The sequence below is a fragment of the Dryobates pubescens genome, chromosome 5 (genome assembly GCF_014839835.1).
Source record: "Dryobates pubescens isolate bDryPub1 chromosome 5, bDryPub1.pri, whole genome shotgun sequence".
Lineage (NCBI taxonomy): Eukaryota > Metazoa > Chordata > Aves > Piciformes > Picidae > Dryobates > Dryobates pubescens.
In genome coordinates this window covers 20,323,879-20,350,040 of record NC_071616.1, presented here as the reverse complement: position 1 = coordinate 20,350,040, position 26,162 = coordinate 20,323,879, and the positions used below count along the sequence as shown (strand labels likewise).

Genomic DNA, 26,162 nt, shown 5'->3' with positions numbered 1-26,162 from the left:
TACAGTTGTATAAATTGTCCTAGTAGCTTAATCCACTTTTCATAGTATTGGAAACTGGAAGCAAATAAAATGAGGTAAAAATGAGTGCAATTTAGAATCAGGAGATAATTAGGTCTAATGCATTTATTTTTTAATACAAAAATGCAACTCAGAAAATAGTAGGCAAGTCCAGTCTTACTGCATACTACACTATGGTAAAGCTGTTTCCCTAAAGCTATGAATCATGACTTCTGAGGAAAAGAATGTTTTTGCTATATTTAGTTACGTATGTTAGTAGTGTCTCTCAGGTCTGGAAGATATGTTTAATCAAGATTGTTTCACTAACGTGAGTGGAGTGTGGTGTAACAGTGCCCCACCTTCAGATACTCATCCTATAATGCTAGTGGATCTTGGCAAGTGGGTGCAGTCAAGGGAAAGAAGATAGTTGAGCACTGATAGGGATGTTCTTAGCAGGGGTGTCTTTAGTTTCTCTGAGGCACAGAAGCAGTTTTTTATTTGAAGCATCCTTGGTGAGCTCAGCCTCAGGACATTTAGATGCTGTTTCTCCTCTTTGGTTATTGTTGGCACAGAATGCAAATAATGAAGTTTTGGAATTATCATGAATTTTGAAGGCTAATTTAGTGAAATTAGTGGCAAGACTTCCACTAATTTTGGAAGGACAGAACTTCTTGTGGGAGGTGTGCCTGCCCATGGCAGGAGGGTTAGAACCAGGTGATCTTTAAGGTCCCTTCCAACTCACGCCATTCTAGTCTATGGTTCTCAGAGAGACCATGCCCTTCCACCAGACAGTTTCACACAGCTAAGAATTTGAAGACAGGTCATAAAAATATCTAGAAAGGAGTTTCCCTTCCCAGAAAAAAAAATCACTGAAATAGTTTTGAAAATGATTTTCTAACACTAATAAAGAAAAATGTAATAGACCATTTTATGCTCCTGTTCCTAGGCTGTGCCTTATACCATGGTCAATATAAAAGAAAATGGTATTTCCTTGATTACCCATTCAAGCAGAAAATGAGTAGCTGTTTCCTGAGTAATTGGATAGCCTTTGTACATCTTCAATTTTTTATGTTATTGAGTACTTACAAAGATGGTTTAGCCTGATTTTTTTTTGCAGTATATAATATCACTATTACAGTGGGAACATTCTCCTGACAGAGGAAACCATTTAATAAATTAGAAGCTGAATGCAATTTGCTAGTAAGTTACGCAGACTATATAATGCACATGCAAGAAATACTTTCAATATCAACCAGAAACTAACTATGCAGATTACACAAAAGCATCCTTCATTGTTCTGGCTTTCTCTTTCTTCCAAGACTAAAAAAGGCATTGGCAGAAAAAATTTGAACGTCTCAAATACTTTGTATAGAAGTCTTTCTGCCTAAGAATTACAGGCTCTTCTTTCAGTGCTGAACACACTTAGGAAAAAAAAAAATAATCTAGTTTAACATTTGTAAGAGGGCAGATTAACCAGCAGCATCCACTCAATTCCTCCTGGTACTCCTACAATAGATATCAGCCTTGAGGAGCAGATACCAAAGATAACATTCATAAGTAAGGTCTGCTGCCTTGGCTTTGAGAGTCTCCTTGAGGCACACTAGACCTGGTGTGCATTCTTGTTTACATTTGTGACTAGCAACAACAGCAGTTCAGCAAGTACCAAAGAAAGATCCTTTAGTTCTCGCATCCACTGAAGTTTCAGTAGTGAGCAGACACAAACCAGAGATAGAATGAAGCGCTCATACTTGCATTTCAGCAAATGTCTAAATGCCATGATCTTCCAACAGATAACAGTGTTTGCTTGAAATAGAAATCAGCATGGTAAAGATGCAACAGAACACAGACTGCTGTCTAGATTTTATTTGTGGTACCAGAAGATGGGTGACTCAGAGATAGATACACAGGTAGCTGCAACTGCTCTTCAGTTTGGTACATGAAATATGCTACAGAGGATGAGAATTGTTTCCCTCCAGCTTCATTCTTCTCTATGTATCTGCTTCAGTTGTCTTAAATACTGTCACTATTAAAATATTACAGCTCCTAGGATCTCTGTTTAGCCGTTTTGAGCATATGTACTTCCAGCAGTTAAAGGATCTAGTGTGTTCAAGTTCAGCTTCTCAAAACACCTTAATGATTCTAGTTCAGATTTTCTAAATGCTGCCCCTCTAGTGTCATCCTATGAGAGATATGATAAGGAACTGTGGTGGTTTTAGGCTATGCCTTTAAAAGTTTAGCTGCAGATTTCAAGCAGAATAGTAGAAAAATACAAATAAATCACTATTGGGTGTAAAAAGGAAAACAAAAGATTCTAAACAAATTAATCGGGTAAATCTCTGAAATAAGTGGAGCTGTACCATAACAATTCTTTCCATTCCCATTCCTTTTCTCTTCTCTTCTGATCTTGGCTGTTTCTGCTTCACTCAGGAGAGATAACGTGCTTCTGGCTGGCCTTGGGTAAGTCTAACCCACTGCTTTCTCTCTCCCCTCTCTCAGGACAGGGGGATTTGGGGGGACAGTGGAATGGCTTCCCTGGTCTTTTTTGACTGGGGGTGGTGTGTTTGTGTTGTTTGCTAATTGTAAATATCTGTATGTATAATATTGTAAATACTTTATATTTTGTACATATCCATTACATTCCATTGTAGAATGTAGTTTTTACTTGTAAATACAGCTTCATTTGCTTCTGAGTTGGTGTGGCTGAAGTTAATGCTGGGGTGAAACTTCAACCCACCACAGGAACCCAAGTTAAAGATCATGAAATGCAAATCCCTGCATGCCTTTTCCTTATTGTCAGGAAGCTAAAATTTCTCTTTTCCTCTCATCTCACATGGACCACCCTTGTGAGAACTAGTTGAAGGTTTCTTCTTCTTTGTGGTGGACTCTGCAATTGCATGGAATCCTTCTCTTTCAGTGACATGAGGAAGTAGGGTGGGCTGTGCAGAAGCCCAAAGGTCTTTTCTGATATAGGACAAGCTGGGATTATGTGGTAAATTCTATATTAATGACAATTAATGGCTGTGGGGCTCTTTTAAGTGTCTTCAGTGCACACTAGATTGAAATTTGAAAATAATTGAAACAATTTAAGATCCATATACAGAGACTTTGGAATGAATATGAGGATGCTGCAGGTAGAGAGGGAGGAGGCAGCAGAAATAAAGATTTTTGTTTTCTCTAGTTCATGCACAAGATCACCAGGAAAAAAAAAAAGAAAAAAAAAGAGCAGCCTCTTGAATATCTGTGCCCTTTCCCCCTATGTTTCTCATCTTAATCAGTTTCTGACATTTTACTTTCTTCTACTATGTCATCTTGGAAATTTCACCATTAGCCCTACACTGGATGCATAGAATAGAATCATTATTTTATGTGCTAAATTTATTCAGGCATGGGCCTCTATTTAGAGGCCTGTTCTAGTCCTTCTTAATTCCTACCATCACTATTCACTGCCACTACATCTCTTCATAATGCTGCCCAGGCAGAGACTGACAAAATCAGAACTTAATTGTTTAAATATCTGTAATGTTCATGATTTATTTATTTTTTTGTTATTCAAGATAAAATAGCTTGGAGAGAGAAGTAGGAATGCTGCTTTCACTCAATTACAGCACTGTTGTTAGTCTCTAACACCCTTTTTTATTACTTTCATAACTGGTACAGCAGAAGTAAATGGCTGCTGCCTCTGCTATTTTCAGTGTTCACAATCCTGTGGATTTTGTAAAAGTCCTTGTCTATCTTTCTTCCTGCCTCCTGGTTTCATATGAGAATCTCTCAGAGCTCTGTCCTTCATCTTATAGATGAGGAAACTGACAGAAAGTGAATAAGGTTAAGATGTCAGGTTTCTCTCAATTTTGGGTGACAATTTTATGTATCCAGGCCCTGATCTTTTCAAGTGCACTCTGAATTATTGGACTTTTAAATGGATGCTGCCCTCTGAATACTAACCATTGTTGCTCCTTGCTTTTCACATCCTTCAAGGCTGAGTAAAAATCTCCTTGAAGCTGATGGTTGTACTAGTTTCTTTCCATTCTGGCTGAAAGTGGGAACAATGATGTGCCCCTTTGTTTAACAATAATTGAAACATGGGGAGCTGCTTCTGAGACCACTCTGAGTGCAAGTACAAGCTTCGAAGTTTTGAAAAGTAAGCAAGGAAAGAGACAACTAAAAAGAGAAGTGCTTCTAATATGAGCTTGAGAGAAAACCAAAAACTGCTTGGAGCTTCTTGTGCAGAATATTTCTGAAAGACTAAAAAGAACTTCTGATTGATTGCTTCCCTGATCAGACAAGCAGTGCTTTATATGTATTCTGCAAATAAACAGTCAAAGAGAAACTATTGCAGACCCCCACATAGTATAAAAGCATAGACTTAGAACAGAGGTTGGCCAAAAATACCACAAAATTGTTTAATGAGCACTTAGTTTAGAAATATTAGGTATATGGTAGTTTGGAAGTCCTGCAACTGAGCTCATCAGAACAGTCTTCACTTAGGTGTTGAGTATTTTCTATATTTGACTTCTTAATATCTCGTTGTCTTCCTGAACTACGCTCCAGGAATGAATAGAGGAAGAGTGATGAAAGATGCAGTTCCCTTAACTGTCTGGTCTCATTCCTTATTGACTTGATACACTAAAGCATAAGAAACAGGATCCTTCTGGATAAAAGAATAAAACAGTTAAGGCAAAAGACTCAAAACACTGAATTTTATTCTGCTGATGTATTATGTAGCACAGGGCAACCTTATAAAATGCAGTGGTCCAGTTGCTTATGTACCACTATTCTTTTCCCTGATAGCTATCCCCACTTTAGTAGATAATGTAACTCTGATCCTTCCAGCTTTGAGAAACCAGGCAACAGATAAGGCAGAATTCAACAGAGTAAGTATGAAACCAGAGCTGATTATTCATGTTGATCCCCTCAACTGGATGGTCAGACTTCTTTGAGATTATAGCTTGCCTTGTTTGGTGGGTTTTTTTTTTCAATCTTGAAGGTTTATTTCTTCAGCAGTTCAAACAAATCAGACTCTGCTGCTTCCCTTTCCCCCATTGCACTTACTTTAGCAATGTAGTAGATAAGAACAACATGTTCTGTGCTAATACATTGGCACAAGATTTTCTCTAAACTTCTATTACATTTAAAGCCTATTATCATTTCATAGGCTAAACTCCTCATGATTCTGGATGAAGAACAAATCTGAGTACCCTTGTAATATATTAATGTGATGAATAAATTTAGTAAGAGATGAATCCCCTTGTGTTCTAGCTAGACCTCAGAGATAAAAGGGGCTAGGGGCTGCTGGATTTATGTCTTAATAGGTATGACAATTTAATGTACTATGGGCCCAACATCAGATGCACAAGCAGACTGCTGTAGGGCTAGCTGCATTGAAAAGAAGTAGTTGGGTGCACAAACAGTGGGGTTTATTTATAAGCAACACAGAGAGATTCTTTAAGATTGCCAGTGATAAGCACACTAAACTGCTGAATAGCTCCAAAATATGCTTGCAATCACAAGCTTGATCTCCTGGGGAAGCACTTGGCATAGCCAAAGTTGAAAATCCTATCAAAAGGTATCCCTTCTGGGGAGACAGAGAAGGACGAATCCACTCATCTGTCCCTGCTGTTTGTTGTGCCTCAGTAAGGTACAAAATTAGGGCAATACTTACATCTCATTATCAATTATTAGGTAGAGTACAGGGGGTGGGACTGTAGTCAAGTCATTGTTATCAGGTGCATGAGCACTTTAGCCACTTTGTTGGTGATCAGTGGAGGAATGGGACTACAGAGCCTTCAGTCCACCCCACACTCCTGCCCACTGACATGGCAGTGTAGTCCACTGGATCTCCACCCAGCCTCTGTGTCTGCTCTGGTCACCACGTGTTTATCATCAATACTACTTTGTGCTTTTCCACTGTTTTGTGCTTCCTACAACTAAGTCCTCCTTCCCTCCCTGGAGCTGCTTTCCTGGGAGAATGAAGAAGTCATCTTCACACAGTAGGAATTTAACCCCTTCCAAAATATTCTGTCTCTGCATCAGAGCACCTCAGCTCTAAAGCTTCCTAGTAAAAAAAATGCTGTTGTTTCATGACACCACTAAATACGTTTACATTTTAGTATTGCATTTATTACGAAGAACTGGTTTGGGTTGGAATTCTTCTATTTGTTGGTTTCCTTGAGAAAGTGATAGCTTTTTGTGTTTATTGGTTTTGATTTTTTTCCCATCGTGTAAATTTCATTCTGGATCCCTGTGCTCTGAGGCAATGGAAATAGAAGGGGAAAGGCACTTCTTTTGAGAGAACTAGTGTTGGTCCTGATCCTGGCTAAAAAGCTAGGAAGAGGATGTGCTTTGAGAACTTGGAAAAACCTGGTGTAGGAGCACCTCCAATTAGATCAGGCTGCAAAGGGTCACTTCAAGTCTGGTCTTGAATGCCTCCAGGGACAAGGCCTCTACCACATCCCTGTGCAACACGTTCCAGTATTTTACCACGCTCATTGTGAAGAACTTCCTCCTTATATCCAACCTAAATCTACCCTGCTCCAGTTTTAAAGCATTGCCCTTCGTCTTATTGCTACAAGCCCTTCTAAACAGTCCCTCCCCAGCCTTCCCGTGGGTCTGTTTCAGATACTGAAATGTAGTCATCAGATCTCCCCAGAGCTTTCTCCTCTCCAGGCTGAACAGCCCTAAGTCTTTCAGCCTGTCTTAATAGAAGAGGTGCTCCAGCCCTCTGATTATCCTTTTGACCCTTCTCTGGACCTGCTCCAGCAGGTCTATGTGTTTGGGGCCCCAGAACTGGACACAGTACTCCCAGTGAGGTCTCACCAGATGCAATCTGTGAATCTTTGAAACCAAAATGGTGTGCGGGAGCATGCTGTGGGACAACAGCACAACAACACAATGTGGCAACAGGGCTTTCCAAGCTCCAGAGAATATAATCATAGAATAGTTTGGTTTGGAAGTGATCAAAAGGTCCAACTCCCCTGCAATTAACACCCTAATGGTTTTGTGACATCTCATGCTTGCTCAAGCTTGGTTTGCCATTTGTCTGACCTAACAAGCAGTAGATTCATCTTTATAGTGCAGCAGTGAGATGGGGAAAACAATAAAAAAAAGAAAAAGATTCTACCTCCTTCTTCTTTTGCTGGGATAGCTTTCTGCTATCAGAACCAGTGCTAGGCACAGGGAGAGATCATGTGGTCCAGAGAAGGCAAGGGAGTGACACTGCTGCTGCTGATGGCAATGAATAGAGTAGACTAGACTAGACTAGACTAGAATAAAACAGGTTGGAAGAGACCTTCAAGATCATCGTGTCCAACCCATCAACCAACACCAATGGTCACACCATCTAATCAACTAAACCATGGCACCAGGCACCCCATCAAGTCTCTGTCTAAACACCTCCAATAATGGCAGCTCCACCACTGTCAGGCAAGAGGAGATGACCCTATCCGACCTCAGCCAGTAGCTGCTGCCATTGAAGACTGGTTATTTTTGAAGGGGAAGTTGAACTAAACTTGATGCAAAGGTCAGATTCAGAAAACTGTGAATTAAAAAGATATGTGGGAAGAGTCACTTTGAAAAAAATAAAATCTACTTCTTTGTGGTGACATTGAAAAGAGAAGCAGGAGCTTTCAGTGAGGTGGTATTTGTAGTGGTTTGGTGTCCTTTTAAACAGACTCCTTAAAGGGCAAGTTGTTTTTGAGTGTTTGCATTGGTCAAAGAATAAAGCTGATGTGTTTCAGTTGTTGTAAATACTTTGGGAATCTTTCAGCCACTTCAGCTGGCTGTGTAACTCTCCCTCTTCTCTTGTTCTTCCGCTGCCAATATCTTCTGCATCTTGAACTTTGCTTTACTAGTTAGATTCAGGTTGTCTGCCAAGGGAAGAAAATACATTTCAGTTTGCTTGAGTATATTAGCTGTGTTGTAAAAGAGACTCTGAATTAAGGACAGCTGTTCTTGATGCCTATTGAAAAGCTATTGAAGAGCAGGGGGTGTGACCAATTTAATTTCATCCCCATACCAAAGCCACTTCATTAGTGATTGGTTTGAGCTACTAGGCCTTCTCTATCTTGCCCAACTCTTCTTCCCTCTCCCATTCTCACAAGCTCCTGTTCCCCCTACTATCTCATAAAATCATAGCAAAAAAGGAGGCAGCAAGCTTAGGCTGAGGAGATCTAATAAAAAAGTGTATGACATCAGTCATGTTCTTCCTAGCAGTTATTATCTTCTGTAATTGCATGGTTTGCATGCTCAGCATACATAAGGTAGCTAACTCTTTGCTGATTCGTTGTTGCTTTATGGAAAGCAGCCTGAGGGCTCCTACCTTATAATGATAGGTTATTGCTTTTTTTCCCCCTGAACTTGTCTAGTAGACTAAATGTAGCTAGATTAAGTTTAGATGAATTGCTAATATCCTCCTCAAGAGAGAGTTTTGAATAGTGTAGCAGTAGGGTAGATGGGAAATTAATCTACTGCCCTTAGCCTGCAGTGCATAGGGAGGAGCTCCATTAGGGTAAAAGTAGCAGGTAGAGGCCCTTGAGAAAATAAGAAGTAGGTGAAAAGGGGGAGAGGGAAACAGACATTTATCTCCAGGACAGCAAGAAACAAAATCCCTCTCCATGACCCAATTGTGTTTGTATATCGGTAAGAAAGAGCTCATGCTATGGAATGGCCTTTTTTTGTGTCGTCTCTGGAGGCAGAAAGGCTGAAGAAACAAGGCTGATATTTGGTTTTGGGGGTGCTATGATTTCATAAGAAAGCATACATTTATTTATAATCATGTAATTACTACTGCAGGACATTTGAGTCCTAACAGAGATGTTCTACTATAGCAATATATTCAAGACCAAGAGGTCCAAGGGAAGATAGAGGAATGTGCTGCAAGACTATGAGCCATGGAAAGACTTAAAGGAGGGCAGAAAGGAGTTTGAGCTGTGGCAGTAGGGGAAATCCTTTGGACCCAGCAGATGAAATCTCCTATGTAGTAATACCATATACTGTGTGATGATACAGAGACTGGTGTGGGTTTTTTCTGTTGTGGCTTGTTTTTTTGTTTTGTTTTGTTGTTTTTTTTCCCCATGTATGGGTTGTATAAGAGTTTTGGATATACATTGAGTATCTGTAAACCCAAGTCTCCTACATTTAAAAACAAAGCTGAATTAAAAATAACCTATGCTGAAAATGGATTGGATGTAATAAAGTAGTGGAAGAGCAAGTCCTCATATATAGAATCAAGAAACACAAGTTCCGCTTGCTCAGCCAGTGACTTTTAGCCTTTGACTTCAATTGTCTGATGCCAAGACAGCAACTTTGAAAAACCAAAATTGAAAAGATAATTAAAATACTACAACAATCATGAATCATAATGTATTTTGCAGTATAACATTTAAAACCAGATTTTTCTTTTCTTCTTCTCTCTCTCTCAAGGATGAGTCTACTAGAAACAGTTGTCTTTAATTCCAGCCTACTGCTCAAGAGTCCTGGATAAAACCAGAAAGACAGGGATTCCTGGGAATGCAAGCAAGAATGAATTCTTAGTAGTATGGACTCCATATATTTATTGGTCTCTCCCTAGTGCAACAGTAAAACCGGTTACCACTACAGCTGAGCTTCAAAAGAGTGAACCTCCACAACCTGCAGCTAGCATTGGATAGAATTTGAATGTGTGACAGCATTCAGACATGACCCTAATCAGCTTGAAATGAGGACCCTCAAGAAGAGGGACTAGTATCAGATTGAAGGTGCTGTAAACCAGGTGGCTGTATTTAAAGCCTGTAAGTTTTCACTGAAGCAGTAGTTAAGGAATGAATTGTGTGGTGCTGGGGTGGAAGCTGTGGCAACAAACAAGGTATTAATCAACGGGATACTCACAGGTAATGAGGAGAATATACCTTTGCCCAAGTGAATACAAGGTAATTAGGCATTATTGTGGTATTTATTTCTGCAAATTTAATATTGCATCCTTCTTCTCCTCAAAGTTTACTTCTCTTTAGGTAGGTGTGAGATAACTGCAATGAAATTGTGTAGCTTTTTTTTTTTTCACAGCCATCAGCATGTGTCCTTAAGGAGACTGCCACAGAAATGTAATAACAGGCATGCAAGAACATGTAACCACTGGTGAACATTGTTCAAAAAGATTATCTCTACAGTTCTGTTCAGGCCCTTTTTCTTCACTTCTCCTTCAGTGTGATCCTTCTACTATAACACCTTTAAAACTTGTGGGAGGTGGTGAAAAGATTCTTTGTTAGGTGACTCTTTGAATCAAACCTCTCTACAAATTGCTTACATAGCGTGAATTTGCTAGAAAGCCAAGTTGCATCTGTGAGACCTGGGGTGCTAAATATAGTGGGAATGCTGAGAAGAAAATTTGGTGCTTTACTTGGGGAGTACACAGACAGTGTACACCATATAACTGGCATGGTGAAGCCTATGGTCTCAATAGCTGCTCAACCTTGAATAATTTTAGGTGATAATGATGTGAGTAACTCTTTGTATTTGGGACAAGACAAAATTTATCCATTCATCAGTCATGGGCCTTGGTTGTCAAGCAGGTAAATTTACCCATTTTATGAACTATAATTTTTGTCTAAAGGAACTGGTTTTTTTTATTTTAATCTGTTGGTATTAATATATTCTCCTTCATGCACTTGTACACATGTGGGAGCATGCCATCCTGAGATACATTTTATTTGGATTATTTTTGTCTTGTGCATTGTCTCTAAGGCTCCTCACAGTTGCCCTGCATGTCTGCTGGACAGGTGCTGCTGCAGTTACAAAACTGCTGGAGCTAAGAGATTAATAATCCATTTCTATGCATAGAAACTCCTGTCTTGATGCTCACCCCAAAAGACCTATGAGGAAAATACATTAATTAAAGACCTTCTCATTTTGTATTGCTTTAGGAAACATTAATATATGTTATACATATAAAAGAGAGAGAAGAGCACTTAGTTTTCTTTCTTTTTCTGCTGCCACCTGTTCCTGATCATTTACCTAGTTACTCTTTATTCCATCTGTTTATCTAACACATGAAATCCTTAATACAATTTAACTTTGCTTTGACTGAAGGGTTTTGTTTATATTATCCAAAATAGCCACAGCTCCTAACTCAGAGAAGATCTGACTGGAGAAGAAAGAAACAAGTCATAGTTAGTTACTCAGCACCGCTCCTAATGTTTATTTGGTATCCATAGTCCATATTCCTCTTTCCCCTCTTAGATCTGCATTTTGTGAATACTCCTACAGAGGTGCACATGTGTTATTGTAACCTTAGTCATGGCTGTCTGACAGGCAGAATATGTACATTAGCTCTTAGATACGCCTCTGGCAACACATCTTCAATTTTTTGAGGGCAGCCAGATACAGAACAGTTTTCTCCTGCAGAAACTTCCTGTGCTGTGAGTTATAACAGGGACTGCTGTCGTTTCTGGTGGATTTACCCCTAAAAAAGCAGGTCTCTGTCCTACTAATTGAGTTCCACTAAATTTGATGGGGAGAAGACAGAAATAAGGATCTCTTAACCCCACTGGTGTGCTTGCAAGCATAATTTCTGCTAATGGCTGTGGGTAGTGATCCCTCTGTCCCTTCTGGTTTTGATAGTTTTTGCCACCCATTTGTGGAAATCACAGAGCCCCTCAGCAGCAGAGTCTTTGTTGCTGTCTTGAGAAAGAGTCAGGAGAGTTGCTAAAAATAGAGGGGAGCTTTGGCAAGGGTCAGGTATTTAAAGGGACTCAGAGGATCAGGTCCTGGTACAGATGGTTTAGGGGTTGTACCAAGAAAGCAGCCCTTCTGTATGTGTGAAGAACTAAGGTGCACTTCTGGAGTATTTAGTGGTAAACCTTTGTTCTTATCCCATTAGTACTGAGGATGGTAGGGAACATGACCTTACCCTTAAACAGTGTTTAAGGGTTACCACAGGTAAAAATAGGTGTGGAGACATGATGGTCCAATGCCATCAAGTCATCAAAGAAGTGCTGTCAGCAGGAATTTAAGACCCTGTAGCATGCAAAAGGCTTTATCTGTTAAAACAAAAGGAATTTCAGATTAAAAGCAGCTGAGTTTGGACATGCAAAACAATATAGAGAGGAGATGGGGTGGCACAAGGAAAAGAATACAGAAATGAGGTAGAAAGGCAAATCTGATGCTAAGAAAAATTGCATTAGCATAAAGTAATTATGGGAATGGCTGACTGAGTGGCTAGTAATACTGCCTTGGTTTAGTCTGGGCTGTGCTTGCAGAGAAGCTGTTGACAGCAGAGTGTGGTGGGGACTATTTCAGTTGCACATGTTGACAACAGTTGAATCTCCTAAATCATATAGGAGATTTCAGAAGGTTGTGTAGATTTGGAGGTGTGTTGAGGTCTAAAATGCAAGAAAAAAAAAACAACCATGAGGCTTTGTCCAAGCAAATTTACAAGCACGTCAGCTTCCCTAGAGTAAATGAGGGTAATGCTGCGCAACTAATCAAGCATTTTGAAAGCAACCCCAGTGTCTAATTGGGAATCAGATCTTGTTGCATGTATTCAAATTTTTTTTTTTGAATGAGTGTTAACTGAGTAGAATAAAGATACTACCTTAAATGGCTTCCAGTTAATTTGCCTTTCTTTTTTTTTCTTTTTTTGAAAAAGAATGTAGTTATGTTAAAAAAACCCAAACAACTCTTCCTCATCTGTGTTTGAGCATTTGGTGTTTAAAAGCAATTCCACAGTAGTGTTTTAATTACATTGCACACCATAGCTAAGGTGAGCACAGTGCTCATTCAGAGTAAATGTTAATTATGTGTCTGGTTTTCCTATGACAAAGGTATACAAAGTTTGATTTAGGTTTTTTTTTTTTTAATCTCACTATTTGCTTCCAGATTTACTGGGTAGTTAATCATTCATATTTCTCTGCTAAATATGAGAGTACTTGGCTTGGAAAACGATTCAGTCATGTAAGAGCTTTAACTGCAGTGAACGACAAATTCAGAAGCTTGTTATGTCAGAAAGGAGGAGGAGGAACTTCTGTTTAGGTCTTGCCTTCACAGGGAAAGGAAACACTGATAGTATCTGTGTGATCTTGCACTGGTGAGAATCACATTGCTTTGAAAAGATTAATATTTGAGATCTGATGACTAAGTGGTGGTGGGCACAGCTGCTTTAGAATCAGAGATAAAGGAAAGAAGGAAAACAAATCCAGAATTGCTATGTGAACACCTTGCTGACATATAATGCTGTCAGAACAATTATAAAGAGCAGAAACCCTGTTCAGTGCCAATCAGGTACGTGCTATATTAAATTAAATATTTGTTATTTTAAATGTTGCCAAAGGTCTGCGATTGAGAGCCTCTGGATTTATGAAAAATGACCTCTGTAAGTTAAATTGCTGAGAGATTTTGTTTTGGTTTCAGTGCACATTTGTTCTTAAACTCTAACTGTATGCAGATTAAATGATCTTTCAACAGGTTTGTGTTTGTATTTTAGCAGTTTGGCTTAAGAATCTACCTAGAATAGGATTGCTGCATTACAAGCAGGAGTATTTTTTTAACATAGATTAGGGGTTTTCATTTTTTATTTTCTTTTTAACTGTACAAATGAGTATGCAAATAAAAGGTAAAAGCCACTTCTTAGCATCATAGCACTTTTTAGAACCTGATCCAAAGCAAATTGGAGTTATTGGAAGTTTTCTCATTGACTGAACTTTGCATCAGCTCTTTCAAATTCTAAGTCTTATACAGATAAATGTTTTGGGTTTTGTTCTTGCAGTTGCTCTGTCTAGCTAAGTAGTTTTCCCATCTTAAAGTTGGTGACACATGTTTACTTTTTTTTTTTTTAATGGGAACATCAGGTTTGAAAAGGATCTTCCTAATTAGACAGGCAGATACAAACCTCCTTCTGAAGTTTACCTTTGGCAATGCTAAAAGATATATTTAACACTAACTTATGACTGGACAGCACGTGTGTAAATCTTCATCAAGCCCATCAGAGCCTCTGCTGGAACACTAGTAAAGACTTCTGGCTAGCAACGACAGGAACAATCTGGTCTTATTATCTCAGAGGTTTGAAATTGAGATTTTATTAGGAAAAATAAGTTTCGGTCTGGAGAGAGGATGGGACAGACAGCAAATCATGCAGTTTAGAGCTTGGAATGGCTGGTAAATGTGCCATTTCTGTTCGAGAAAGAGTTCAGCTTTGTCATATGGAGAATAATGCACAATTACCATTTATGTGTGGAGAAAGTTTTGAAATTATTATGAATTACATGAGAAACCACTTTTGAATATGAAGTCTGATATGCTGAGTATTTACAGCAATTTGTTTCCTCATCTGTATCCTTGAAATTCCTTGCTCATCTTGTCATTCCCCTGAGAGATCTAACACCACGCATGGTGCCTTTACTGAAGCACAAGATACATTTTATATGTCTAATTTAAAGCTTTAGAACTATTATTTACAGTTTCAGAACTTTATCAAAATTTCTCCTTCTGTGAACAAAGTTTAAACATGGAATCACCCCTCTGTTGCTGTCCTTTTTGCTTTCCTTTCTTAGATTTCCTCTTTCTCTTAAAATAAGATGTAACTTACATTTTGCAGTCACACTGACTGTAACTACAGCTGTAGTGTCTCCATTATCAGACTGCTCACTGTGTGTGTGAGTGAACAGTTCAGCTTTCTCAGATGTACAGAGGAGAAATAACAATAAAATTCTTAGAGCTGAAGAGGTGGATTAAATCCGAAGCTTCTTCACAGCTGATCTCTTTAAGTGCTGTAATTATGAGAATCAGTTAACAGAGTTTGAAGTATTGCTGGAGAAAGTGGACTCAGAAACATTATTTTATATCCTAGATGATTTAAAAATGTTGCAGTTGCAGGATTACCTTCGATAAATGTCAGCCACTGGGAGTGTCTATGATGATATTCTGATAAAGAATGGATTTAAATCTGTTAATTTAAACCACTATGAAGCCATGTTATATGCAATCTCTTGAAATACACTTAGTGACTTAAACGACTTAAAGGTGCAAATAGGAAAGCACTTACAGTGAAAAGGGATTCTGATCCTTAGGGCTAAATTTTATACCTATTCTTCTATACCTCACTATTTTATTGTGCTCTTCTTCAGTTATCTGCAGCATGTTTTTGCTGGCAGCAAGAAATATTTACATAGAAGAGTTTGCTGGTCCATTCTTCTAGAGACAGAAACTATGAAGCTCAAGAATCAGAAATTCCAGAATAATTTCTCAGATTTCATTTTAGTAAGACCAGGAGGACATTCCAGGTTTGTCTTAAACAATGTATTAGACAAATGTCCACCTGTGTGAATCAACAACAAAATTCTGACTCAGTTGAGACAGGATTTTACTCACAGTAAAAGGCAGGTTTTCATGTTCAGGCTAATGATGAGGCAAATCTAAACTACCTCTTTCTTTCTTTCTCTCTCTTTCTTTCTCTTTCTTTCTTTCTTTCTCTTTCTTTCTCTTTCTTTCTCTTTCTTTCTCTTTCTTTCTCTTTCTTTCTCTTTCTTTCTCTTTCTTTCTCTTTCTTTCTCTTTCTTTCTCTTTCTTTCTCTTTCTTTCTCTTTCTTTCTCTTTCTTTCTCTTTCTTTCTCTTTCTTTCTCTTTCTTTCTCTTTCTTTCTCTTTCTTTCTCTTTCTTTCTCTTTCTTTCTCTTTCTTTCTCTTTCTTTCTCTTTCTTTCTCTTTCTTTCTCTTTCTTTCTCTTTCTTTCTCTTTCTTTCTTTCTTTCAAATTTAAGGGACTAAAATGTATACAAAAACTTGAATACAAAACCTTTTATTACATGTGGATGATGTTAAATGTATCTGATCTGGATTATTATAAGAGTGTTTCATAGCTTGAAAGGCAAGAATAAATAATACCTTGGTTTCTCTGTTATTTCAGTGAACTAATAATGATGGAAAAGTTGTGGCATAATTAGTCATCTGTAACATCTTTTAAACCATCAGAATCAGGTATCAAATAATTACACTGCAAATCCTTTTTTCAAAAATAAGTTAGAATAAAATTGTAGGTGCAACATACTTGGTCTTGAGTTTTCTGTCAATGTGATGATGCACAACAAAATGAATGCAAGTGAAATAGTATTTTACATAAACCAGGAAACAAACTGATTTGTACCTAAAACCGGAGAAGCAGCTAAAAAGGCACAGCATTTCATACATATTCATACATTGATTTAATTTCTGTCCAATTATTAAAAAGGTTGCTTATTCAAGTTTTCTGACTAGAAGGACAAAAGTTTGCTTTGTACAGTAAAAAATAAGGCGGCCACATGAAGTGTATTGCTTGGGTACTGAGTAGAGCAAGATGGAAACTGGACACTGCTTTCTGTCATAGCCACACACCTGAAGTGTGCCTCACAGTGTCTCTCAAAGGACAGTTCAGCTGCACAGCTTTGGTGGCTGCCTAAGTGGCAGTGATGGAGAAGGTCTTGCATGTGGCATGTTTTTCTTGGACAGAGCTGTGTTGAACACAATGTTGACAAGTGTTGTTAGTTGAAGAGGCTTTGAACTCATTGCTTAATAAGACCACTACAGAACCAGCCTCTTTCACTAGGTAAATTAGTAAAGAGGCTATTGGGAAAAAACCGTAGTATATAAGACAATTTTATCTGGGGAAGGAGAGAGTGGAATAAGGAACACTGCCCGTTGGTCTGACAGGAACAAGTCTGTCACTTTTCTCCACTCTTCAGGTCACCTAGATCTGAAAACAAAATTATTATTCCCTGAAAGCATGTGTGTAAGGAAGGTTTTCTAATGCTGAAGACAACTGTGGTGATCACTGTTGCTTTTTAGCCTCATAAAGCAACAGGTCATTTGAGGAGCCTGAAGCATGCCATACTCAAGGGAACAGCCAATGCATCATGTTCTGCTTAGCCAGGAAAAATTAAATCCTTCATTAACTAACATACTATACCAAGCAGAAACTCCCACCCCATGTTTTGGAGCTATGGTAGGTCAGGTCCTCAGGTGGTATAGCATGTGAGGCAGAAAGAATTTATTTTGTGTAATTTGGGGATATGTTCTGTCTACTCTCCTATCTAATCTTGTTGCCTAGAGGTTGCCGGGGGGTCTAGGCTTTAGGGGCAGTTATGACCTTACTCTATTGTCCATTGGGCAAAGGGCTCCTAATCTCATCACAGGTTTTTATACCTAGTGATGGATAGTTGCTGTCAGGGAAAATCTCTCATCTTTGCTTTACTCAGAAAGCAAGACGGACACCCTCTCTCCCTTAGAGAATAGGAAATCTCAATTCCTGCTATCCTCCTATTGCTCGAATTACTTGTTTTTCTTCACATATTGACTTTTTCCCCCCCTCTCCCTTTTGTCCTCTTCAGTTTCTGTCTGGCATTAGTGCATTGCTGCTGGCACTGCTCTGTGCATGCCTGCTGTATATCCTCACAGGCTTGCAGGAGGGAATTGTTGTGGGAACGGGGAATAAATGCAGAAGTATTTTCAATCCTTAGTTTATTTATTTCTAATATGGGAGATGCTGAATTGTTGTAAGAGAAAATAGAAAGAGCTTGACTTGTGTCAGAGAATCTTAGTCCTTGTGCCAGCTCAAGCCTACACCATGCCAATAACTAAGAGATGGTTATTCAGTAACCCTCCAAACTGTATAAAAGTCCTGCTGGGAAAAATGAGGCTATTTATTGATATATATTTGCCCATTTTGATGCCAGATGATTGAGCATGGCACTCTGTTTCTCAGTACAGTAATAAAAATTAAAGATGTCCCTCAATACAGGCTTTTTTAATGACTAGAAATTAATGGGGTAGAGTAAGGCTCCTATATGCTTCTTCTAGGGCATTGTCATTAAGGGAGAAATGGTGGTTGAAGAAATTAGTTCCTCCTGGTTCCAAGGAACTGGTGTATTCCCTGATGTTGGCACAGAGCTGTGTTCTGATCATCAAACCACGAATTAATGTCTCAGAATTAACTTCTTAAGAATTAGATTAATTTGTTGGCATGTGCTTAGAGACCCAAGTGTGCTTCAGAGATGCTGGATAAAGATACACATAACAATTCCAAGAAAATTTTGAGTTCTAGTGCACTAATCCCACTGCAGTATATGCAGAACATCTCTTTTCATGTACCATGAAGCACTAAATGGTGGTTGCCTTTGGACAAAGACCCACAGCTCTTACCTTCTTGAATACAGCTGACAAGGTGGTCAGTGTTGGGGGCAATTAGTGAGCTTTGATATATTTCACTCTTTCCAGCACAGGTAAAATGTGGTTTCCTCTACTATGAATGCTTCCAGTAGCGGATGAGAAGAGTCATAAAAAAAATACAGTGGCTCTCCAGGTGTCCCTTCCCACTAATCCAACATCCTGCTCAAAGCGAAGTCAGGTTGCTCAGGTTGTTTTTCAGTGAAACACTTTTTTTATATCTCTAAAGATGGTGATTTTGCAGCCTTTCTTTGTATCCTGTTCCTGTGTTTAATTCTCACTGTGGAGAATTTTTTCATGTCCAGCTGAAACCACCCTTGCACTGACTTGTGACTGTAATCTCTTGTCCTGGCTTGCACACTTTTTTCTTGTTGGAAAAGAGTCTGTCTTTGTTGTCTTTGAAATGTCGCTTCAGGGATCAGAAGACTGCAGTTAGACCCTCCTGCAGTTTTGTATGTTCCTGCAGTGGAACAAGCCCTGTTCCCTTGGTGCCTCCATGTATGTCACGTGCATTGAGTCCTGAAATACATTTACGAATGCTTAGAATAACCACAAGGTTGCCAGTGTCCTGAGTAACACAAAGGCTAAGACAGGCTGAATGCTGAAGTGTTAAGAAATATTCTTGCCCATGTGCTTTTAATGTGCAACATTTTCTTCAGAGTTTTTTGTCTCAGTGTCAGCAGGCTATTAATTTTGCAGGAATGAGTACAACATCTGAGGCAGAGAGCTTTATTTTCATTTTACTTCTCTGTCTGTCCTCTACTTGTTGCATCTACTCCTCAGGTAATAATAAACTTGTTTACTTACATGCCTTCTCTTGGCAGTATCTAGCACTATTTTTTTTTTTCTCCCCACTTGGTTTTGTTTAATGAGTAATAAGTTTTTCACAAAACATGAGCACAAAGGATATGTTATGCCACAGGAATGACTTTCTTTTAATGATCAGGTTTTGAGAAAATTATGCAGTTCATTGTTGTGCCAAGTTCTGTAAGTTTAACTTAGCAGAATATTAATAGAACCCTTTGAAAGAAGTCTGAGTGGCTTAGGCTGTGGAGTAGTGGAATACACACTTGCTGAATCACTGCTATTAAAGTGAAAGGAACTTAAATTTAAGTCTAGCAGACAAAAAGGTAATCTTCACTCACTATTGCAAAACAGTCTTTGCTCAAAATATATGGTTTGCCTATAAAATTCCGAGCATGTTGTGATGTATATTGATAGAATGGTGCCTGAGAGCATCCACCACTCTATTGCTTTAGTGCTTTTAGCAGACAGTTGTGTTTTTCTGGGAGAAGCTCTTCCATCAAAGCGTGTCCAGAGAGGGGCAACAAAGTTGCTGAGGGCCTTGGAACACAAGCCCTATGAGGAGAGACTGAGGGAGCTGGGGTTGCTTAGCCTGGAGAAGAGGAGACTTAGGGGTGACCTTATTGCTGTCTACAACTACCTGAAGTGGGGGTTGTAGTCAGGCAGAGGTCAGTCTCTTCTCCCAGGTAACCAGTACCAGAACAAGAGGACACAGTCTCAGGCTGTGCCAGGGGAGGTTTAGGCTGGAGGTTAGGAGGAAGTTTTACATAGAGAGAGTGATTGCCCACTGGAATGGGCTGCCCGAGGAGGTGGTGGGGTCGCCGTCGCTGGGGGTGTTCAGGGCGAGGCTTGACAGGATGCTTGGTTCCATGGTTTAGTTGATTGGGTAGTGTTGGATGATGGGTTGGACACGATGATATTGAAGGTCTCTTCCAACCTGGTTTATTCTATTCTATCACATTTCCATGCAGGCTCTAGAACATGGTAGCCTGACTTAGCTACCTTCTTTCCCCCTCATTTTCAGAACTTGAAAAAAACAAAACCAAAAATGTTTATTTCATACAAAGCTTTTAAAAAGATACTTGGTATAGGTAATGTGCAATAACTGGATCTGAGTTTGTTCAAATAGGTCAGATGGCTTAATTATTTACCCATGTATCTGTTTGATGATGACATCTAAACCAGTTCTCGTGGCTGATCTGGTGTGCCTTGCATAGTGACTTTCAAGATACAGCAGTTCAATATGCAGAGCTGGGGGTGGTTTTGGTTTTGTGAAGAACATAGATGACATCACTTTTTTGTTCATACATCCTCATGGACACCAGTAACATCCTCCGTGCACCGATGCCAACTGAACTGTTTTCTCTTATGCCAGATGTGAACCCTGCCCTTAGTGATTTAGATTTGTGAATGGTAAGTGTTACTCAAGGAATCTGATGAAATGGCTGTTTACTTAATAATGGCATTCCAGTTGATGAGAATCTTTCTAAGACACCGACTTAAGTGGACTGAAACTTTTGCAGTCTCCCAGAAGACTGTAGTATGAGAATAATGGATATCTGTTTCATTTCTGTGTCCAGTACAGACCTAACACAGTGCTGATAAATCAGATCTAAATAATGTATTTTAAAATGGAATCTTGCTTTTGAGATATTTCTTCAGAGAAGGAGATGTTGGAATGGGAATTCACTTTGTGTAGGGGTTAAATGAACAGTGCTTAAGATGTGAGGACATTATTATACTGAGATGGAACACATTAGCCTGTTGCACTACTTAGGCAAACCTTGGCTTAAATGCGGTTGTGCTTCCTTCTGAGGTGTTTGTGTTAGTGGAGTTTTTCTTTATCCCTAAATCTCAAAAACTTGTTCCCTGAATCTAAAATCCTTTCAACTTCAGTCCTCAGAATCTCACAGTCCAGCAGTCAGTTTTTAGGACTTTATGGGCAATACTGGAAAACTTCAGAAGTTTTACTTTATTTGTGAGGCTGTGGACTTCCTAGTCTGAATTTTTTAGGTATAAGTATTAATGTGATACCATGTAGATCCATAGCCTACTGTGACTAAACTATTTTGGTGACCCAAGCTTAAGCCAATGCTGTTATTTTTTCACTATATTGCAATCTGCTGAAGACCGTGAGTACAGTTTTCTTGAACCTCCTGGAACTCAGAGTTCCTTTCCCTGTAAATCAGTCATGAGCTGGTTCACGAAGGCTGTGTGGACTTGTTATACTTGCACGGACTCCTACCTCTAGAACAAACTTCACTCTTGCTGCTCCTAACTTCTGTGCATGTTTCTAAATGCTTTGAGAAAATATGTCCTTCTGCTAAACAAGCAGTTATCCTGCTTACCACTCTACTGGATTACCTCTCCAGAAAGACAAAACAAAGCTCATCTGATTTCAGTTCATGAAATGGTGTAGGACCAGCTTTGTGTTCTCTCTGCTGCTGCAGTGTACATGCATGTATTTTCCAAATGTCTGAGGGAAACTACAGAACCAGTTGCGTGTTGCAAAAGCTATCCATGTATCATACCAGAGTGTTCCTGGCTGGCTAGAACAGAGTCATTGTTGTAATGCTTTTCAGGTTCTTCTCTCAGAAGGGCTTGAGGTTACGCTGCCACAGTGTGCCCTTTGTAGGGAAGCAGAGAGATGCAGTTTGCACAGGCAGCTCTTGCTGGACATTCCAGATGCTCCTGCACAGCTTGAATATGGCCAGGCTCTGAGATTGCAAATAATATACAGCTTTATCTACACAGAAACTTTAAATGCATTTTGAATTCTGTGCGCTCCCTGAGCCCATTCAGTAACCACCAAAAACAGTCTTAAAATAATTTCTTAGTTACATAATTTGCTGCTTAAAAATAATTTGGAGTACTCACCTTGTAATCTGAAAATGCCTTTGAGGTTTTCAGTGCTTTTTGCAGTGAAAATTGGATGATGTTTGGTTTCTTATAGTAGAGGAGACTGAAGTACCTGGCTGGAGCAAATGAACTGTGCAGATTGTGTGAGGGGTGAGGTCAGACATGCCTGCTTTTGCTGCATCTGAGTTCCAGTGCAACAACTGCTGGAAGTAAACAGCTGCTGAGATATCTCATTTTCCTGTTTCCCACAAAGGAAAAAACAGCAGCTGGGACTGAAGCACCACGGTTGATTTAAATGAGTTCCTGGTTATTTCTACAAATCTCTTTAGTTTCATCATCAGAGTGCAAAGTGAGAGGGAAGGACAGACCCTAAACTATCCACTTTATTAAAAAATACTATTTTTTACATTTTTGGATTATGTTTCTACCCTCAATCCTGGCCCTAGAGGAGAAAAAAATGTGGCGATGCCCAAAGCTGGTATTCTAGAAATGCCATCTGGCTGAGAATTTTCTAGACTGGGAGGTTGCTGATACTTCAGCAAACCTGTGTTTGAATCTCCTCATCTTGCTTTATGATCATGGGAGATGAAAAAAAGGTAAGAATATTTTGCATCAGTGCTTTGGCCACTTCTAGAAGTGCAAAGCTTTGGGTGACTTTTTAATAACCATGTGATTTTATTGTTGGTTGGTTTGGGTTTGTTTTGTGTGTGTGTGTGTGTGTGTAAGAGCTTACTACCATCTGTAAAAGTATACTACAACATCAGTTCTGGGGGCTGGACCTTGGTTTTTGGCAAACAGAATTTATTTTTTATTTCAAGCTATAAGAAGCCCTATGTCTGTCTTCAAAGTTGGAATGAATTGCAGATGAAATCCTGAGTGAGGCACAAAAAGGAAATAGTTTAAAATGCTACTTCAAAACTAATGCTTCCAGGACAGAAGTTAAATCTTAGGAGGATGGTTTTGGTGGCTTTTTTAAAAATCTTTTCAGAAATGTTTCTCCCTTACATGGTTTGGATAGACCTAAATCACGCAGAGTATTTGCTGTGGGCAAATGAAGGTATCTCTTGTGGTAGTTGATTCAGATGGGAAGAAGCATGGAGAGTAATTGGGATGAGGATGAAGAACAACATGAAGTTACAAACTTCCTGACCTTATGAAATCACTTAAGCTCTGTGTTGTCAGCTCTGCAAATACCTATATTTTGTCACTTAAAACATCTCTGTTTAGAGGTGCCATATCCAGGGACCTCTCAGTGATGAAGATGCTTTGCTTACTGACATCCATTTCATGTCTTCCTTCTCTGTGGAAAGGGATGTGCAGTGAGTCCAGGTTTTGGAAGGTAAAGGAGATGTGTGTGTGGCTGATACAGGGAAGGCTGAAGGAGCAAACCTATAGTGGGAGCAGGAGGTGGTGATTTTTTATAAAAAGAATTGCTTTCTCAGGGCACTCACTCCACAGTTGTGGCCTGCAAGGTAATTCTGCCTCTGACATTGAGAAGCTTTAACTTCATTGTAATGCGTTACTTTAGTTAAGGTCCAAAGTGTTTCAGATTTCAAGTGATTGCATTTTGTTGGTTTTTTTTGGGTGGAGTCTGAACTCAACATGTGTCTTAGCCTTTCTTTTTATGGAAGATCTAGAAAGCTTTCTTAAACATAGTAAACTTGCACATTGACTCTTTAAGTGCATTTGGTATGTGATTGGATTTAAGAGGATATTTTTATATTTTGTGTTTTCCTGATTCCCTTTTTCTTTTATAGAAAAGACTTAATGCAGAACTTTCTTACTTTTTAATTATTTTTTTTTTTTTATGCCTTGCCATCTTAGGATGAATATTTAAACAACAACCTACAGTCTCACTTCAAAATGTCCTTGTGTGCATCTTCTCACAAAGACTTCTCTCAGTTGCTGCCACTTCAGGATATTGGATGCAATAAAACAGAAATTAAAAACTCACCCGCTGGTATTGTCTCTCCAGTTCCCTACAGCTGTAATCAGTCCACACTGACAGCAGAACACAGTCCAGTCTATATTCCTTCATCCTACATAGAAAACAGACATGAATATTCTGCAATGACTTTCTGCAATCCTGCTGTGATGAATTACAGCATTGCCAACAGTTTTGGTGATTCAGAGAGTGCATCTGTGAGGCAAGCATCAAGCCCCAGTGCATTATGGTCTGCTCCTGGCCATCTCTCCCCTCTGACATTGCACTGTCAGTCATCACTTCTGTATGCAGAGCAGCCAAAGAGTCCATGGTGTGAAGCAAGAGCGATGGAGGCAGGGCTGCCTGTGACCAGGTCAGTGCTACCCATTTCTTTAAAACTTTGCTGAAAGTTATTTAGTTTCTTTAGGTTTTCTAAAGTATTTATACATATCTATCTATATCTACACATTTGACACTCTGTGATGGTCTCTCTGGCAAAACAAAAACAAAAAATCCTCCACCAAACACCAAATCAGTCCTGGCTTCATATTTTTTTTACTGTAACTTCTGAAATACAAGTTCTTTTTCAGTAGCCGCTTAGAGAGCTATACATCAACACAAAGCACTACAGATGCCTTCAATGTGAGAACTGTGTAATGTATAAACAAAAGTTCAAGACTTCTAGGTACTACTTTGTGTCTGCTCTGGCAGGTTAAGTCCTTTGAGTGAAAGAATTAGAGGGTCATTCTTTTTTCCCTCTTCATGCAACATTGTTTGAATTCTGTTTTATCTGGAATTTTAAAATTCGTGTTTGTTTGTTTTCAGCTGCATCTTTAGCTTTGGAGGCTTTTCATGAATTTGGAATTCCAAGGAAATGTTAGCTTTCTTTATTTGGTTTTAATATTAACAGTTACAGCAGCATGAATCATGTTCAAAAGGGTGCTGCTACTGCAAAGCTTAATATTGTTTTGTGTTGCTGCTTTCAGTTGACTTCATGATGGTGTTGTGAACAGCAGGTTCACAGGCTAATTTTTCAGCTGTAAAGAAACTTTATTTGCAAATACATATTCCTATTCTTCACAGTTACTCATCTTACAAACCAGAAGCAGTGTGTAGATCATCAGCTGATGAAATGACTCCATTCATGGTCACAACAGCTGCTGGAGAGAGAAAAGCTCAGGGTGATGCAGGTGCTGTTCCTGTTTTAGCAGCTGTATGTTTATTCATAGGGCTCCTTACTTAGCATCAATGGTGCTACTAAAGATTTGTGATATTTTGAAGAGTACCCACATTCTTTATGCAATGGGTGGGCCTTATGGTGACCACAAAGTGCTAAGATGTGAGATCTATGTCTACTTCAGGCTCATAAGCAGTGTAGATTGTCAACCTGGCCACCTGTCTAGTCTCTATTTGGAGTTAACAGAGAGTAGCAGACAGTTCTGGAGTGCAAATCCACTTTAAGTGTAGGTGTACGAATTGGTAGAGGCTGTTTGGGTAGCACTTATACACAGAAGAATTCTCTGAGAAAGTCTAATGTGATTGCAGCTAACATCCAAACTCTTTGTTTTCATTAATGTTCCAAAACTTTGACAGCTTTGGGATGCTGCTGTAGGTTAGGGTTTGAAGATGATAGGACAGCAAATGGAATAACCCAAGAGCACGAGCACCCCATCTCATGCTTTGCAGTATGCTCTCTATATAGACAGAAGGAAAGCCAAATCTGCCACACTGGAGTTTGAGTATGTAAGTCTTCTGCCATATGGACTATTGCTCTTGTAGCTGCTGCTGACCTAATTTAAAGAGGAGAAACCCATGAAATCTGGAGCCAAAATGTATGGATGATCTTTTTTTTGTTCAGCAGCAAGTAACTACTGTGCTGTGTAGTAGCTGGACCTTCTCAGTGGTCCAGTTGTCTCAGTACGATGCATTTTAACCCTCCTTTTGTGTACAGAAGTTGTGAAGAAGAAGATGAAAAAGAATTTGACAGAGAAACAAAAGCCAAAAGCTGTAATTCCCTTATTGTGGATATCTACCCTGAGACAAGGCTGTAAATAATAATGAAAAAGCCCTATGGTTCCTTTTGCTTTGGGCAGGTCTTAATTTAATGTCATGATCATTATATTTATTGCCATGGGAACAATGACTGTGACACTACAGATTTGTAGATTATACCTTGAAGGAAGAGTTCCTGGGATTGAAAATTAAAGGAATAGCTCTAGGGAAAGGGAGAGACTAATGCTGTAAAATGTAAGCAATTTTAAACAGCCTTGGAGTTTGAGAAAAGGGATTTTGTTTGAAAGATGAGTAAGAAAGCATTACTACATATTTAGGCCTGTTGCTTTATTTGGAAAGGCAAAATAAACTGTGTAAGAGTCTCACCACGAGAGAATTTTATTTTCCTGGAGTGTAAATTTCTATTAA

The 26,162-nt window shown here is 39.1% G+C and overlaps 1 protein-coding gene across 1 annotated transcript in view; it reads left to right on the top strand.

The window, feature by feature from the left end:
* The first annotated feature begins 20,302 nt into the window (after positions 1-20,302).
* The window catches only part of ESR2 (estrogen receptor 2), a 34,242-nt gene continuing 28,382 nt past the window's right edge, over positions 20,303-26,162 (top strand). The window contains exons 1-2 of the mRNA XM_054161734.1: positions 20,303-20,371; positions 23,642-24,114. Coding sequence (XP_054017709.1) covers positions 20,369-20,371; positions 23,642-24,114 — 476 coding nt within the window. The 5' untranslated portion in view covers positions 20,303-20,368. The remainder of the gene's footprint in view (positions 20,372-23,641; positions 24,115-26,162) is intronic.